Source organism: Schistocerca gregaria, chromosome 9 (genome assembly GCF_023897955.1).
Source record: "Schistocerca gregaria isolate iqSchGreg1 chromosome 9, iqSchGreg1.2, whole genome shotgun sequence".
Classification (NCBI taxonomy): Eukaryota; Metazoa; Arthropoda; class Insecta; order Orthoptera; family Acrididae; genus Schistocerca; species Schistocerca gregaria.
In genome coordinates, this window is record NC_064928.1 from 101,808,308 (window position 1) to 101,825,034 (window position 16,727).

Sequence of the window (16,727 nt, forward strand, 5' to 3'; positions counted from 1 at the left end):
AATAAATAAAACACACAAACACACACACACAAAATTTCTAGCTTTCGCAACCGATGGTTGCTTTTTCAGGAAAGAGGGAAGGAGAGGGAAAGACGAAAGGATGTGGGTTTTAAGGGAGAGGGTAAGGAGTCATTCCAATCCCGGGAGCGGAAAGACTTTTTTCCCCCTAAGGTAAGTCTTTCCGCTCCCGGGATTGGAATGACTCCTTACCCTCTCCCTTAAAACCCACATCCTTTTGTCTTTCCCTCTCCTTCCCTCTTTCCTGAAGAAGCAACCGTCGGTTGCGAAAGCTAGAAATTTTGTGTGTGTGTTTTATTTATTGTGCCTGTCTACTAGCGCTTTCCCGCTTGGTAAGTCTTGGAATCTTTGTTTTTAATATAAAAAAAAATAATAACCTTCATATGTAAATAGAACCCTATTTACAGTATGTTGCTATTTGTCATGCAGATTTACAATGAACACTGCTACTTGCCATGGAACTAATAGAATTTTCCAGTCATTGAATCTATAATTAAAGTGGATAAAAAAAAAAAAGGAATCTGCTCACCAAGTGGTGGCAGAAGAACACATATATTGTAGAAATCTGTTAGCTTTCAGAGCCAGTGACTCGTTCTTCTGGTTGAAGGGGAAGGAATATGGGTGAAGGAAAGGGACTTCTTCCCCCTTCAACCCTTCTGCCAGAAGAAGGCGCCACTGGATCTAAATCCTTGCAACTTTCTGTACCTTTATATGTGTTTTCTCCTCCTGCAATTGGTTTGTGCCTAAAAAAATGTGTAATGTAACTGTATAGACAATTACATTATATTTTCAAATATTATTTCAATCTTTGAATCTAAGCTCAAGACAATATGTAGAAAGATTGGCTGACGAGGTACATTTTTAGTTTTTTTTTGAACTGATTGTGTTCTTAATTTAGTGCTTTCTTATGCATGGAAGCTTATTGGATGTCTCTGAATCAGAGTACATAATCTAGTGGCAGCTCACAAGTATACATTCTGGGTATTCACAAATTTTTCGAATCAGAAAAATTTGGGAGTGTGAAATTAATAGCAACTGCTGTATAACAGTTATGCTTACCAACAAATTTATACAACTGCAGCCACTGCCAATAATAATGACAATAATAATAATAAAAATGATATGTGTAACTTATCTGACAAAAGAAAGAATTGTTTTGTGGAATTTTGTTGTTTGGTAATAATTAAGTACAGTTTAGGGCAGTAACTAGATAATTATAAGCTTTTGTAACTCACCATTTCGCACATTTGTATAAGTGGCAGTTTTTTTTATTTTCCTTTTTTTTTTTTTGTTACAAATGTACACGATCCCTAACAGATGTTTTAGTTCACGAATTTATGTCTGGGCTGAAACTCAGATATTCTTACACTTCACCCACGCAACAACTTGTGCCAATTGTACAGTTACTTGTTAAATGTTCACTTGTTGTCATGCTTATTTGATCCCATCAGTCTCTCAATCAAAAGATCTGTTCTCAGAGGCCCTGGTTCCTTTATGGCTAATGTTTCGTGCTAATTTACATTTCTATTCCCAGAATGAGATTTCTCACTCTGCAGCAAACTGTGTGCTGATATGAAACTTACAGCAGATTAAAGCTGTATGGTGGACTGAGACTTGAACTCAGGACCTTTGCCTTTCGCGGGCAAGTTGTCTAGGACTGACCTAGGCAAGCATGACTCGCGACCAGTCCTCACAGCTTTACTTTTCTGTTAGCATGTGAAATAGATTTAACATAGTTCACGTTTACACTGCACATGAAAGCTGATTCCCGCATAGTAAACAACAAGTGGCACTTGTGGAAATGATTAAACTCAAGTAGTAATGCGATTGCAGTCTTTCTCGGCCTATTCCACTGATGAATTCTTCTCTCACAAAGATGATGGGTACGAAACTCATTGAAACGTTGCGGAAAGACGACGCCACCAGTCGGCTGATAACACGGGCAGAATTCATCAAGTAGTAATGTCTACCAACATGGCCACTTTACTAAAATACAAATGAGGCACTGAGATCCATAAGCGTCCAAAGCACTCCGCCGTTGATCCCACATTTAAGTGAATATCAGAAAACCAGTGCGGCAACTTTTTGTGAATTATCATATATACAATGTGGGCCATATCTCACCATAAGATCAACAGATTTCAGAAGCATGAATAACTGCTAGAATCTCGCAATTGATGGTGATGTACATTAGGCCCTTATGGTTCTCCTAAGGGAAACTCCCCATCGAACCCCCTTGGATTTAGTGGAAATAGGGCCCAGTGGACAGCCTGTCAAAAACAGAACACAGATCAAGCCTGAGAAGACTGAGAAGGTGAATTGAACTGTGAAAAAAAGAAGGAATGTAGAAACCGAGAACGGTCAGAGTTCAAGAAGTACAACATTGAGCACAGACGAATAACCATGGCGTCATGATTAAGTGGATGGGCCCATGTTCAAAGCTCCGTCGTACCAATTATTGTTTATTTATTTTTCACAAAATTATGAACTGTCTGTCCAGTTACTGACGTGTCTGTTGGTTCAAATTTATGTCTGTGTTGTGGTGTAATGCTCTTTTGCAACAGTAAAGAGATCCATAATGAAAGTTGATTCTGCACAACTACTCTATTAGCAGTGGAAAGGAAGTGGCTTTCGAATGGGAACCACAAACGTTTAATGACAAGGCAACACGTCAACTGAATCCTTCACTGAAAGACATGTCTGCTGTGTCGTACACGGCATTAGTAACATTATGTGTGTCATATGATAGGAATCTCTTACCGAAGAACCTATTTTGTAAGCCTGGTGAGTGAGTGAGATATGCCTCCTTGCCCAGTTTAGGTGTTCATATGAATGTGATCGCTCCCAAGGAAATGATGAAAACATAATAGTTTGTCACATAAGATGGACCAAATGAATGCAACAGTTTCACAATCACAAAGTTTTCTCTGTGCTGTATGAAAACGTATGTTTTTAACATTTTTGAAGTGGTGTTCCATTTTGAAAGTCCTTACACTTGAATTATTTTGTTGTAACATTCTCACCCAGTTATTTGTTGTTTTCATTTTGTGAGATGTCTGTGTGGTATATCATCTGCTCTCGCTATTCATCACATTTATTTGCAAGGTAATATATTCTTAGCACTTGACTCATGTTCTATAACCAACGTATAGTATGACAATTGCCAAAACTAGAGAAAGAGAACAAACATTTCAGTGACCAAATGGACAGTTGACAATTTTGAGACAAAAAATAAAATTAAAGAAATTGGTACGAAGGAGTTTCGAACATCGCGTACGTGCTTTGCAGTCCAACACTGCGTCCACGATGCCATGGATGTCCAAATGTACTCGATGTTGTACTTTTTAAGCTTGGACCATTCGCTGCTTCTATTTTGCTTTCTTTCACAGTTCAGTACACCTCCTTCCTGTTTTCATGCTTGATGTTCAGTTCTTGACAGGCTATTCACTGAACCATCGTAACACTAAATCTGATTGAGGAGAGGAGGGGGGGGAGGGGTGAGGAGTTTCCCTTGTCAGCACCTTACATATACAGTACATAGTAAGTCAATTAGCATATCTGAGGAGTGGGCTATTATCCAGCAGGATTTATGCCGAGTGGACGGGGGTAAAAGTCTGCCACAGTGTGCTACGACCTCGTGACACTGACGTAAACTTGTAGTTCAGTGGCAAGGGCTAGCTGTGCATGTTGTGAACAGTGCACATTGTTTATCAAATCCATATGTATTTAGCCCGTAAGGCGGTTAATGTCACGCGAGTTGCACACGTGCAAAAGCACAACTAAAGGTGTACTCACGACCCTCATCGCAAGTTTCATGGAGTCTAGAGGAACAGTAGTGCAGTATGTTTAAGTATCTTTCAGATTGCAGCATCTATGTTGTGCTTAACAGCATTCAAAGAAAGATAACCAATGAATCTGCAAGGTGTCTGAAAGTAGGGTGTTCTTATGATCTTGTGCTCTTACACAGCAGCCGCCACTGCTTAACTCCATCCTGAACCGTAGCAAGGAGGCAAAATATGCGTGACAATGATTATTGTGTGGTATCATTGCGTACATCAAAGTTCAGCTGAATCTAATTTTCACTTCAAGTGACAGAAACCATTGAGGAGAAAATATATCTGTGTACGAGTATAAGAATTCAGATACCCTTAAAAAAGAAAATAATTACAGTTGTCAATAATTGTAATAATACAAAGGTGATAATTTGTCTGTTTTACTGCGTACCAAAAACACAAGAAGGGAATTTTTGTGCAATTGTCTGCCTGAACATCTTTGGCAGTTAATAGCCACTTCCAAATTTTGATTGTGCTCATAGTCCTCCTTTTTATAATTTTTGTGTTACTCCTATTTTTTTTAGGTCACCTCTAGGCCACATGTGCCTGCGAGAAAGATAGTGCCGGCTCAGAGTACACCAGGATCTGGGCCCAATCGTATAAAGGTACACGTTGTCGGTGGCAAGGTGGTGACAGAGCCTGAAGCGCAGCAGCTCGTCACCAGGACTGCGCCGAACGTAGCTCGCATAGCTGCCAACAACTTTGATTCAGCCAAACCACTCGGCTCCAGTGAAAATCCCATACAACTTGTACAGCATGGACAGACATTCCACAGGTAAGCAGCCAGTTATTTCTGTTTTATTTTAAAAACTTTACTGTTTGTCTCACGATTCATTTGAGATTCATTGATATGCACCGTAAAGGTACCACAATTAAATTTAGTTGTATTTATTTTTACATCTGTGCAAACCACTGTGAAGTGCATGGGAGAGAGTAGGTCCCAGTGTACCAGTTATTAGGGCTTATTCCTGTTCCATTCGCATATGGAACACAGGAAGAATGATTGTTTAAATGCCTCTGTGTATGCAGTAACTATTTTATTCTTCTCCTCGCGATCCCTATAGGAGCAATATGCAAGGGGTTGAAGTATATTCCTAGAGTCACCATTTAAAGTCAGTTCTTGAAACTTTTCAAGTCGCATTCTGGGAGTCCGCCAGTTCAGTCCTTTAAAACTCCCCAGTGACACTTCTCCCACAGGTCAAACAAAACTGTGACTATTCATGTTCCTTTCTCTGTATGTGACTATTCATTCGGCCCTTCTTTGTATACATTCAGTATCCCGTGTTAGCCATATTTGGTATGGGTCCCATACACTTGAGCAGTATTCCAGAATGTGTCTTACAAGTGATTTGTAAGTAACCTCCTTTGCACAGTAATTGCTCTTCCCGGTATTCAAACAGTTAACTGAAGTCTGCTACCTGCTTTACCCATGACTGAGCATACATGATCATTTCATATCCTGCTACGTGCTACACCCAGGTACTTGTAGGAGCTAGCCTGTTCCAACTGTGACTCATAGATATTACAGTTATAGGATACTGTTTCTTCATTTTGTGAAGTGCACAGTTTTATATTTCTGTACATTTAAAGCAAGATACCAGTCTTTACACCACTTTGAAATCTTATCAAGATCTGACGAAATATACACTCCTGGTAATGGAGAAAAGAACACATTGACACCGGTGTGTCAGACCCACCATACTTGCTCCGGACACTGCAAGAGGGCTGTACAAGCAATCACCACAAGCACGGCACAGCAGACACACCAGGAACCGCGGTGTTGGCCGTCGAATGGCGCTAGCTGCGCAGCATTTGTGCACCGCCGCCGTCAGTGTCAGCCAGTTTGCCGTGGCATACGGAGCTCCATCGCAGTCTTTAACACTGGTAGCATGCCGCGACAGCATGGACGTGAACCGTATGTGCAGTTGACGGACTTTGAGCGAGGGCATATAGTGGGCATGCGGGAGGCCGGGTGGACGTACCGCCGAATTGCTCAACACGTGGGGCGTGAGGTCTCCACAGTACATCGATGTTGTCGCCAGTGGTCGGCGGAAGGTGCACGTGCCCGTCGACCTGGGACCGGACCGCAGCGACGCACGGATGCACGCCAAGACCGTAGGATCCTACGCAGTGCCGTAGGGGACCGCACCGCCACTTCCCAGCAAATTAGGGACACTGTTGCTCCTGGGGTATCGGCGAGGACCATTCGCAACCGTCTCCATGAAGCTGGGCTACGGTCCCGCACACCGTTAGGCCGTCTTCCGCTCACGCCCCAACATCGTGCAGCCCGCCTTCAGTGGTGTCGCGACAGGCGTGAATGGAGGGACGAATGGAGAAGTGTCGTCTTCAGCGATGAGAGTCGCTTCTGCCCTAGTGCCAATGATGGTCATATGCGTGTTTGGCGCCGTGCAGGTGAGCGCCACAATCACGACTGCATACGACCGAGGCACACAGGTCCAACACCTGGCATCATGGTGTGGGGAGTGATCTCCTACACTGGCCGTACACCTCTGGTGATCGTCGAGGGGACACTGAATAGTGCACGGTAAATCCAAACCGTCATCGAACCCATCGTTCTACCATTCCTAGACCGGCAAGGGAACTTGCTGTTCCAACAGGACAATGCACGTCCGCATGTATCCCGTGCCACCCAACGTGCTCTAGAAGGTGTAAGTCAACTACCCTGGCCAGCAAGGCCTCCGGATCTGTCCCCCATTGAGCATGTTTGGGACTGGATGAAGCGTCGTCTTACGCGGTCTGCACGTCCAGCACGAACGCTGGTCCAACTGAGGCACCAGGTGGAAATGGCATGGCAAACCGTTCCACAGGACTACATCCAGCATCTCTACAATCGTCTCCATGGGAGAATAGCAGCCTGCATTGCTGCGAAAGGTGGATATACACTGTACTAGTGCCGACATTGTGCATGCTCTGTTGCCTGTGTCTATGTGCCTGTGGTTCTGTCAGTGTGATCATGTGATGTATCTGACCCCAGGAATGTGTCAATAAAGTTTCCCCTTCCTGGGACAATGAATTCACGGTGTTCTTATTTCAATTTCCAGGAGTGTATATTTCAGCTTCTTTCAGGCAGTACTTCATCTGTGAAAAGCCTGAGGTTACTATTAATATTGCCCGCAAGGGCATTGATGTACGAGATGAACAGCAAGGAACCCAGCACACTTCCCTGGGGCACAATGATAACATGCTGCATCCTCGCTGCCACGGAAACCCCAGTCAGGATTTTCACTTTATACCGCATGTCATTTTACATGTGACAATAAGCATAGATGTTACTGAGTCAAACGCTTTCCATAAGTCAAGAAATACTGCATCTACTTGACTGTGTTGATCCAAAGCTTTCATTTGAGAAAAAGTGAGAGTCGAGTTTTGTATGATCGATGTCTTCAGAATGACATGGAGGAGGTCATCCTGTTAGACATCTCTCTTTGCATAGATTTTATGAATGAAAAGTTTATAGTTGTGGTCACTGCATTGTCCTGTGATAAAATAAGTTTGACATACTAAATTTTAAACTGTCAGTTATTGACCAAATTATGTAATTGGATAGATAAAAAATCTACTCACCAAGCAGCGACAGAACACACACATAAAAGATGGTTGTAATTGGTAAGCTTTCAGAGCCAGTGGCTCCTTCTTCGGGCAGAGGGGTTGAAGGGGAAGGAAGAGAGGTGAAGGAAAATGACTGGAGAGGTCTAAGAACGTCACCCAGAACCACAGGTCGAGGGAGACTTACCATATGGGATGAGAAGGAAAGACAGTTTGTTGGGGACCGCATTGGATGAGATTTGAAAACCTGAGAGTTTAAAGATGTAAGGCAGGGTAGCATATAGACAGAAATTACTGCTTGAATACCATGCATGAGTTAACAAGAGTGAAAAGCTAAGTGCATTGTATGGAATAGAGGTGGGAGGGGAGGTGGTGAAAAACAGATGGGTAAGGTGATGAAAGATGTAGAAAACTGAAACATAGTGAAGCAGAGTAGTTACAGTGAAGGAATTTTGAGACGGAAGAAATTAAAATGAATTAAGGCCAGGTGGGTGGTGAGAACCAAGGACATTGTAGTGCTAGTTCCATCCGCACAGTTATGAGAAACTGGTGTCTGGGGGAAGAATCGTTTTGCAGGTGGCTCTCTCTTTGATAGTATACGTTTTTACCAATGACAGGGCTGTTATTGGTTGTAGTAGGAGATTGCATAGGGCAAGTCTTGCAGCGGGGATGGTCACAGGGGTAGGAGCCATAGGGCAGGGAGATGGATGCAGGAGCAGCACAGGGTATGACAATAATATTGCAGAGGTTGGCAGAGTGACGGGAAACTATTCTGGGTGTGGTGGGCAAAATTTCAGACAGAATGGAACTCATTTGAGAGCATGATTTTAGAAAGTTGTGGCCCTGTTGAAGTAGCTGATTAACACATTCAAGGTCAGGATAGTACTGAGTCACCAATGATGTGCTCCAATTGTGTTTTGGAGGGATCAGCAGTACCGGGATTGGATGTGATGGCCCGGGGAAACTGCTTTTTAACTATGCTGATGGGGTAACTATGTGCAATGGTTGTGTGAAATTTGAGGTCTTTCTGGGTGCCAGTTGTTAAAATCTGCCGCTATAACTGGGAAAAACTATTCTCTAGACCTGAAAATGACCTCAATTCTCTCCTCGTTGGTCAAAGCCATCTTCAGTTACTGGAAGCAAAAAACAGTGTTGTAACTTTTGAACCATAACAGCTGCTTTGACTCTATTTACAGGACTGAACTTGTCAGAAAATGCTGATGTTGTTTAATATATCACACAACCCCGTTCCATTTAAAAAATTTGATTCAAATGCAAGATGGCCTATGTGAAGATGGCGCCCATGTTCTGAACATGCTGGAAAATATGGACTACCTCACCCATAGTTTACTGGAATATTCAGGTTTCACTATTCCCACAGAGTTTCTGACATAACAGGTGTAGTGCGACTTTTGACTGACTCTAGAGTGTCGCAGTAAGGGTGATTAGTGAGTTTACTGTGTTAGACGATTTTGAGTTCTGTACAGCCGTGCAGCATTGTACCTCCCTCACTATAACACATGGACAACCAAAGCAGTCATGTTTGACAATGGTCCTGGGTGCATTACGTACCTTCATATTATGAGAGGTGGGATCATGAACTCTTAGATCAATGTTATTAACGGAAAAGTATTGTAGATACAAATGAGACTGCCGTAACCACATCAGAGGGAGCAGCTGTCAAACATTAGCAACAATTGATAGACAGGCAAAACAACACACAGTGCTCTTAGGTACATCATCTCCATCAGTCACTGCAGTTACTTAGAGCAATCAGGTTTATGCTATCATTGGAGTCTGTAGGTTCTAGAGAGAAATATGGGAAATGTATTTGCAGCTGTGAATATGACTACTAAAAGCTGTATGTTGGAATGATGACAATGAAACTTTGTGCCGGACTGTTACTCAAATTTGGGATTTCCCTCTTTATCCGAGCACAAGCCACAGTCAAACCCAAACTTCCATATGTCATTGTCCGTGTGTCACAACCTGCACGTGTACATTACCTATTATCCCATCTGAGAAGAACATATTTATGTAGAGGCGAGGGCCTGTTATTGTCAGATAAATACGAAATAGCAATGCCTGTGTTATTAAGAAGTTCTGTGCAGTGTCCCTTCGGACAAGTGTGTGTGTGTGTGTGTGTGTGTGTGTGTGTGTGTGTGTGTGTGTGTGTGTGTGTGTGTGTGTGTACGTACAAAGGAACATTGTGTAAAATTTCTTAATAATATAATAATTTCATATTTTGTCGAGAAAGAGAGATAAAACAGAATTTGAGCCAGCCAGGTCCTTAGATATGGAGAATGGAAAAGAAAGTTGTTATATGATGATCAGTTTGGCTTGAGGAAAGGTAAAGGGACCGGAAAGGCAATTCTGACTTTGTGTGTGGTAGTGGAAGTGAGGTATTAAAAAAAAAAATCAAGACACATTTGTAGTAGTAGTTGACCTAGAAAAAGTGTTAGACATTGTAAAGTGGTGCGAGTGTTAAAAATTCTCAAGAAAACAAGATGTTACAAATTCTCAGCAAAACAGATGTAAGCTGTGTGGAGAAATAATATGCAAAATGTATAAGAACCAAGAGGGGCGGGAGGGGGAGAGTGGAAGATTGAGAAAAAGTGATTGCATTAGAAAGGGCATAAAACGGGGCTGCACTCTTTCGTCCAGCTGCAGTCTGATCTATACTTTGAAAAAGCAGTTACTGTCATGAAAGAAAGGTTGAGAAGAAGGGTTAAAATTCAAGATAGATTCGCTGATGACACTGTCATTGGAAGTGAAGAAAAGAACTAGCTGAATGAAATGAACTGTCTAATGAGCACAAACAATGGATTGGAGTAAACCAAAGAAAGAAACAGTATTAAGAAGTAACAGAAATGAGGGTAGCATCAAAACTGGGGACCACAAAGTAGATGAAGTGAAGGAATTGTGTTACATTTGAAGCAGAATAACACGTGATGGATGAAGAAAAGAAAATACCAAAAGCAAACCACTACAGCCAGAAAACCATTCTGCCCAAAAGAAGTCTACTTTTATCAAACATTGTTTTTAATTTCAGAAAAAATTCTGATAGTGTACATTCGGTGCATTGTATGGAAGCAAATTGTAAACTATAGGGTATAGGGCTTGAGAGAGCTGAAGAGAGTAAAAACTGTAGTACAAGTCAGAGACTGTAATGTGTCCAGCAAATGATAGAAGAGTTTACTTGCAAGTGGTATTCTGAGATGAAGAGGTTGCCACAAGAGAGGAAATAAGTTAATGGAGATGAGTTTGAAAAACTATCCTGTAATGTTCAAATACAGTATTAGTTATGTGCCATTTGACATAGTCATGTCAATTAAATATCTAAGTGTAATGTTGCAAATCACCATATACTGGTGATGCTGAGTTGCAGATAGGCACTACAAAAGGAGAGTAAGCTTTTGGCCAACAAGGCCTTCATTGGAAATGGACAACGCAGTCACAAGTGCAACTCGCACTTACGTGACTACATTCTCTGGCTGCTGAAACCAGACTGTGAGCAGTGGCGCATGATGGGAGAAGCAATCAGGTGGTGGGGGAAAGGTGGAGGCTGGGGCGGAGAGGGGTAGGGATGGCATTGTAGGGGTGGTGGATGCTAAAGTGCTGCATGTGGCAGCATACTGGGAGGAGGTGGAGAGAGGGTAGTCAGCCAGGTGTAGTCAGGAGGTTCGACAGAGGGAGGGGGGGGGGGGGGGGGGGAGTTAGCAGATAAGGAGAAAAGTAAAAGGACTGTGGGTGTGTTGGTGGAGTAGAGGACTGAGGTCATGCTGAAATGGGAACAGAGAAGGGGCTAGATGGGTAAGGACAGTGACTAAAGAAGTCTGATTCCAGGAGAGTTACGGATTTTCCATCGTAATATTCCAAAACAATATGAAGTGTCAAACCCATAAAGACAGTATTAGGAAAGGGGAGTGATTGATTTTGATTTATTTAAAGTATTTTACAAATGTGTAGCTCGTGTATGAAGGGAGATGACACACATAACACTAGTGTGATCCATACTTGAATACTGCTGGAGTGTTAGGAATCACTAAGCAGGGAAAGACATCAAGGCATTTCATAAGTGTCCTGCTTGATTTGTTACTGGTAAGCTCAGTTGATACAAAAGTTTTATTAAGAAGGACATCTACAACTGAGTTGCATAGTAGAATCAGATAATTAACTACTTCAGTTGTAAATATTTTTATTAGTTCTAAACCAAGACCGGTTTTGGGCAATTGCCAGCCCATCCCTGAGGTGTACAATAACCATGGGGCACATGGCCACTGTACAATGTGAATACTCAATCAGGTGACAGCTGCACGTGGAGCTAAGGTATGGAGTATTTACATCTGAAGTGATTGATTATCTGATTTTATGATATATGAGTATTTGCTGAGAAAATATAGAAAAATTAGTATTTTCAGCTGACTGCAGGACAATTCTCGTGAATGTAGCATATGGACTGCAAAGACAAGGTGAGAAATTAGGTCTTGTATGGAGGCACATAGACAGTCAGTTTTTTTTCCCTCAATCCATTTGCGAGTGGAGCAGGAAAGGAAATGAGTAGAAAGCTACCGTCTGCCATACACTTTACGGTGACTCGTGGAGTATGCATTTAAATGTAGACAAAAGTTGTGGTAGGGTATATCAAGCGAATCAGAAGACAGATTACTCAAAAATAAAAAAAAAAGTCCTCACATTCATTCATTTATACTATTAATTTTTTAAATTTACCAACTTTATTTATTCATTACAGGATAGAGTAGCATGGAGAGCTGCATCAAACCAGTCTCAGGACTGAAGACAACAACAACATTTATTCATTCATTTTTTTTTTTCCATTCATTTCCAAGTATTCATGGCTGCCCAAAATCTTTTGACGCACTTTCATTGTTCAGTTAGGTATATGTGGAAGCTATGTCTTGTACTGATCAATATTCTTAAATTTTCTGTTTTGTTTTTTATATAACTTTTGCTTTGTTTTCCTTATGATTTGTTGTATAGAGAAATATATAAATATCTTTTATTTTTCAGTGTGCAGGCTTTGACCCAAGAGCAGCTAAAGCAAATTGCAACAGTTCTACAACAGCAGCACCTGGATTCGGCACCTCGCACCAAAAATGTTGTTTACGATGCAGAGACCAATACTCGTATCATCTACAGGTAATTTGATTCTTTAAATATTTTGTTCAAAAATTCTGTTAGTTCAATTATGTAGGTTCCTTGCCTGGAAGCTTTCTCAAGCCTTCTTTAACTTTATAGGGTGGTGTACCCAGAGGACCTGGACTTGTGCGAACCCAACTCTCCACCTTCAGGAGATACTGCTCCGCGCCGCTTGCAGGGCATCGGTGTGTCACATTCAGTGCAGGGAAACATTACTCTATCGAAGGCCATTGTTGACAATGGGAGGCTGCAGCAGGTGACAGCACTGCGTGGTCGTGGTAGTGGACGCAGAGGCCGGCTCCCGGGCAGCCGCAACAAACGTCCTGCCGACTCAGCTGGACTGGGAGAAATCAGGGTGATTCATGATGAGGCCGAGGAGGCAGCCCGTGTGAGTACATATTTGTGCTTTTCTTTTAAATTAAGACATTATAAGATTACTCTCAAAGCTTTTCATACTCTACTTGTATGAGTATCCAAACTGTAGCTCCTATTTGCAGGCATGGTTACATGTTGTAAGAGAATACCAGACTACTGTTCAGTTGAATTTTACGACAGAACGTGCCTGAGCCTCCCTTGCCAATATCTGGTAGCTATTTACAGACAGATATCTGCTCTCCCTTATATAACCAGAATTAGATCTATCTAATTCAGAATTTCATACAGTAACAACCAACCCTAATTACATCACACAAAAGTGAATACTCATACACAAAAAGCAAGCTACAATTACACACGTGTCCCTGGAAACGAAGTTAAGGGGGAGGGGCAGGTTCAGGAAAAGAAATACTCGAACTTGGTTTCTTTAATAGGCCCAAAAGACCTTGTTAATAATTTGATTATCAAAATTTTACACTTATGAGAAATGAAACTAGGTGTGCTGAAATTTCTTTAAACAGTCATTACCAGCATGCACTCTTCAAATGGTATTTATTTGATTTCTATTGACGTGTCCCCCAGAGAACATCAATACAAGTGGTATTCTGCTCAAAACAGTCAGGAGACCATACAAGAATTATGAGCTGGATTACCCTCATTAAATACAAATCCTAGAGAATTTAGCAAGGTTTGGCTGCAGGAATATTACAGAACCAGCTGCTGCAATTATTATTGTACAGATTAGATTCTAGATTGGTGTATAAGTTCATAGTATTTTTCCACGAGTTTATTAAACACAACAGATACCTATAACAGACACATCAGTCATCAATAATATAATCTCCTTCACTATTTAAAACAGTCTGCCTGTGCTGGGGTGACTTTTTGGATCTGTGACTGTAAAAATCACATTGTTTTGAGATGAAGAATTTGTCAAGCGATGTTCAGAGTGCATTTTCATCTGGAAAGGAAGTTTTTTGAAGGCTGTTCAATAGAGAGCAGAAGCGGTGAAATCGGAGGGCACAAGATCAGGTGAGTAGGGTGGCTGCAGAAATACTTCCCAACCTAACTCCTGTATAGTGATTTTTGTCAGTCTACCAGAATGCAGGCAGGCATTATCATGGAGTAGCATTACTTCAGACAATCTTCCTGGTCATTCTTCTAGGACTATGTCTGCAAGACATTTCAGTTGGTGATAGTAAATGTCAGCAGTGATGGTCAGCAATTTGTAGTACACCACACTGTTGCTGTTCCACCAGTTGCATAACATTATTTTTGTGGATGAGTGCAGGTCTTTGTACGCGGAGTTGCTGCTTCTGCTTTGTTTGGGCCCCCGATCAATTCTTTTCTGTATGTTTGAATAAAGGCACCATTTCTCACCACCAGTAACAATACAGGATGGGTATGGTCAGTATTGTTCACAAGCCAATTGATGAAAAGCAAACAGAGAGGTACATAGGACCACCCACAGATTTTTGTGAATTTTGCTTGGAGCACATACTACTCATACACCTGGTTTTCGAGCCTTCCCCATCGCACACAAATGTCGCACGATGGTGAAATGATCACAGTTCTGCCAGTTCTCAAGTTCAATGACGTGAATCATTGTGGGTTAATGCACTTATAAACAATCTTCATCAAACCGCAAAGGTCTTCCTGAGTGTTGAAAGTCACTAATGTCAAACTATGTTCCTTAAAACGAGAAAACCATTTCCTTGCTGTATTCTGTTCAGTGGGATTATCCCCACATAAATGTTTCTGACTGCTTCTGCTGCTATCACCCTTCTGTTGAACTCGGACAGAAATATTAAGATTTCTCCACTTGGTGCTCCATTTTCTAGCACCTGCAGCTCCCCTCACTATCCTCAGATGACAAAATGACAACTCAAGTAAAAAATGACAATCAATAAACAAACCCATAGGAACTAGAATACCCACATGCAAAACAAAATGCTGTGAATTAATGCACTAAGCCAATACTCCCATATTCCATTTGAAACAAAAACTCTGATAATTGAGGTAAAACCATCGACTAAGAACTGCACTACAGCTGTTTCTGTCGTGTGTAAGATATTGAAAATTTCACGCGTTATTATGAAACCAAAATGAAACTTCATTTAATTGTTCACAGTCTCCTCGGAAGTGGTTAAACAATCCAAATACTAATCCTGATTCCTATTTCACTGAGGCTCTCTCTAAGGGAGCCCATCATCATATGAGAAAGTGAGTTCTTCCAACTTTATGCTACGGGACAAGGGTGTTCCCAGGCTCGTCGTGCTATATTATGTGCATTCTGCTTATATATGAACCACTCGGCTACCTTTGCTAGCAGTATCTCGACCAGGGCAGTATAATCGCATAGACTTCAGGACAGACGTCTCGACTGCATGTGCGTAAGCTGTTTGCCCCCTGGTGGTCACTGTAGCTGGAACAGTGTAGCTTAGATGGCAGAGTAGATTATGGGTCAAATTTAATAATGAGTTGAGCTTATCTTCACAGTGGAGATGTCATTCACACACCACTGTTTTCCAGTTGTTTTTGGTGTCTGCATGTTATTGAATGAGAATGAACAACTGTTCATTGGCAGATATGTAGCCAATCTGTTTGAAATATGGCATTGTGTGGCTCTCCCACCACCTGACACTGTCTACCAATTCAAAAGCAGAAGCTGCCCTTGGCGTACAACAACACTGAGCTTCTTCCTAGGTTGACAGAACACGGACACAAAGTGCTTTAGACTGCGGAAGTAGTGTGGGCACTGCAGCCCTGGAAAATACGTTTCCTTTCACCTAACAACTCATTTTGCTGTCCTTCACTTCTTGTAGAAAGACCTGCAAGCTGGCAATAAAATTTCATTCAATCAGATACCGAAATAGTAAATTTCAGACTTTATGGGGTGCTGTTTGAGGAAGTGGGCAATTTATGGATTCAACTATTCTGAATATGCACCAAAACTATACCTAATTATTTCAGAATAAAAGTCGTTCATCAGTCGCACAATTTAAGAAATTTATTTAACCTTATAGATTTCAACAGATTGATCTGTTATCTTCAGAAACCTACAAAATTTGGGATATTATATCATTAGAACTTGGCCATGCATGTATGTAAAATATAAGAAGTGTATAACAAAAGCTTACTTAATATTATGTTATAGTTTATGTCAGTATCTTCATCGCAGAAGCATTATGCCAAGAAAAAGTGTGCATATTGTACGTGATAATTGTAAACAGAGATTGATAACTTAGAGTAGAGTGAATGGATAACATTTATGTACTCCAGTTAAGTTGAGCTAGCAGCAAGGGAAATGAACTGTGTGCAGAAACGTGATTAATTCACTGTAAATTAACAGTCTATGTTTACAGTTGTCACATAAAATATTGACTATGTACATAAATGTTATTCAGTTGCTGTAAATTATCAATTTGTGTTTACAGTTATGATGTAAAACATGCACTTTTACATGTCACAGGATTGTGCTTCTTTGATGAAGACATTGATGTATACTAAACCAGTATTAAGTAAATTTTTGTTACAAACTAATTATTATTTACATACATGTGTAGCCAAGTTCTGATGATTTTAATATCCCAAATTTTGTAGGCTAATGAAGATGACTGATCAAGCTATTGAAACAGGTAAAATGAAAAAAATTCCCTAACTCTACAACTGAAATCTTAGAATCATACCTAACCAAACAATGAAAACTCCAGGTTGGAATATCAACAGTTGTGATAAGGATAGATTGCTACTCACCATAAAGATGTCACATTG

General features: G+C 41.1%; 1 protein-coding gene across 1 annotated transcript in view; it reads left to right on the forward strand.

The window, feature by feature from the left end:
• Positions 1 to 16,727, forward strand: part of LOC126292114 (uncharacterized) — a 132,028-nt gene that overhangs the window by 32,266 nt on the left and 83,035 nt on the right. Inside the window, exons 3-5 of the mRNA XM_049985940.1 lie at positions 4,376 to 4,626; positions 12,450 to 12,578; positions 12,678 to 12,966. Of these exons, the coding sequence (XP_049841897.1) occupies positions 4,376 to 4,626; positions 12,450 to 12,578; positions 12,678 to 12,966 (669 nt within the window). The remainder of the gene's footprint in view (positions 1 to 4,375; positions 4,627 to 12,449; positions 12,579 to 12,677; positions 12,967 to 16,727) is intronic.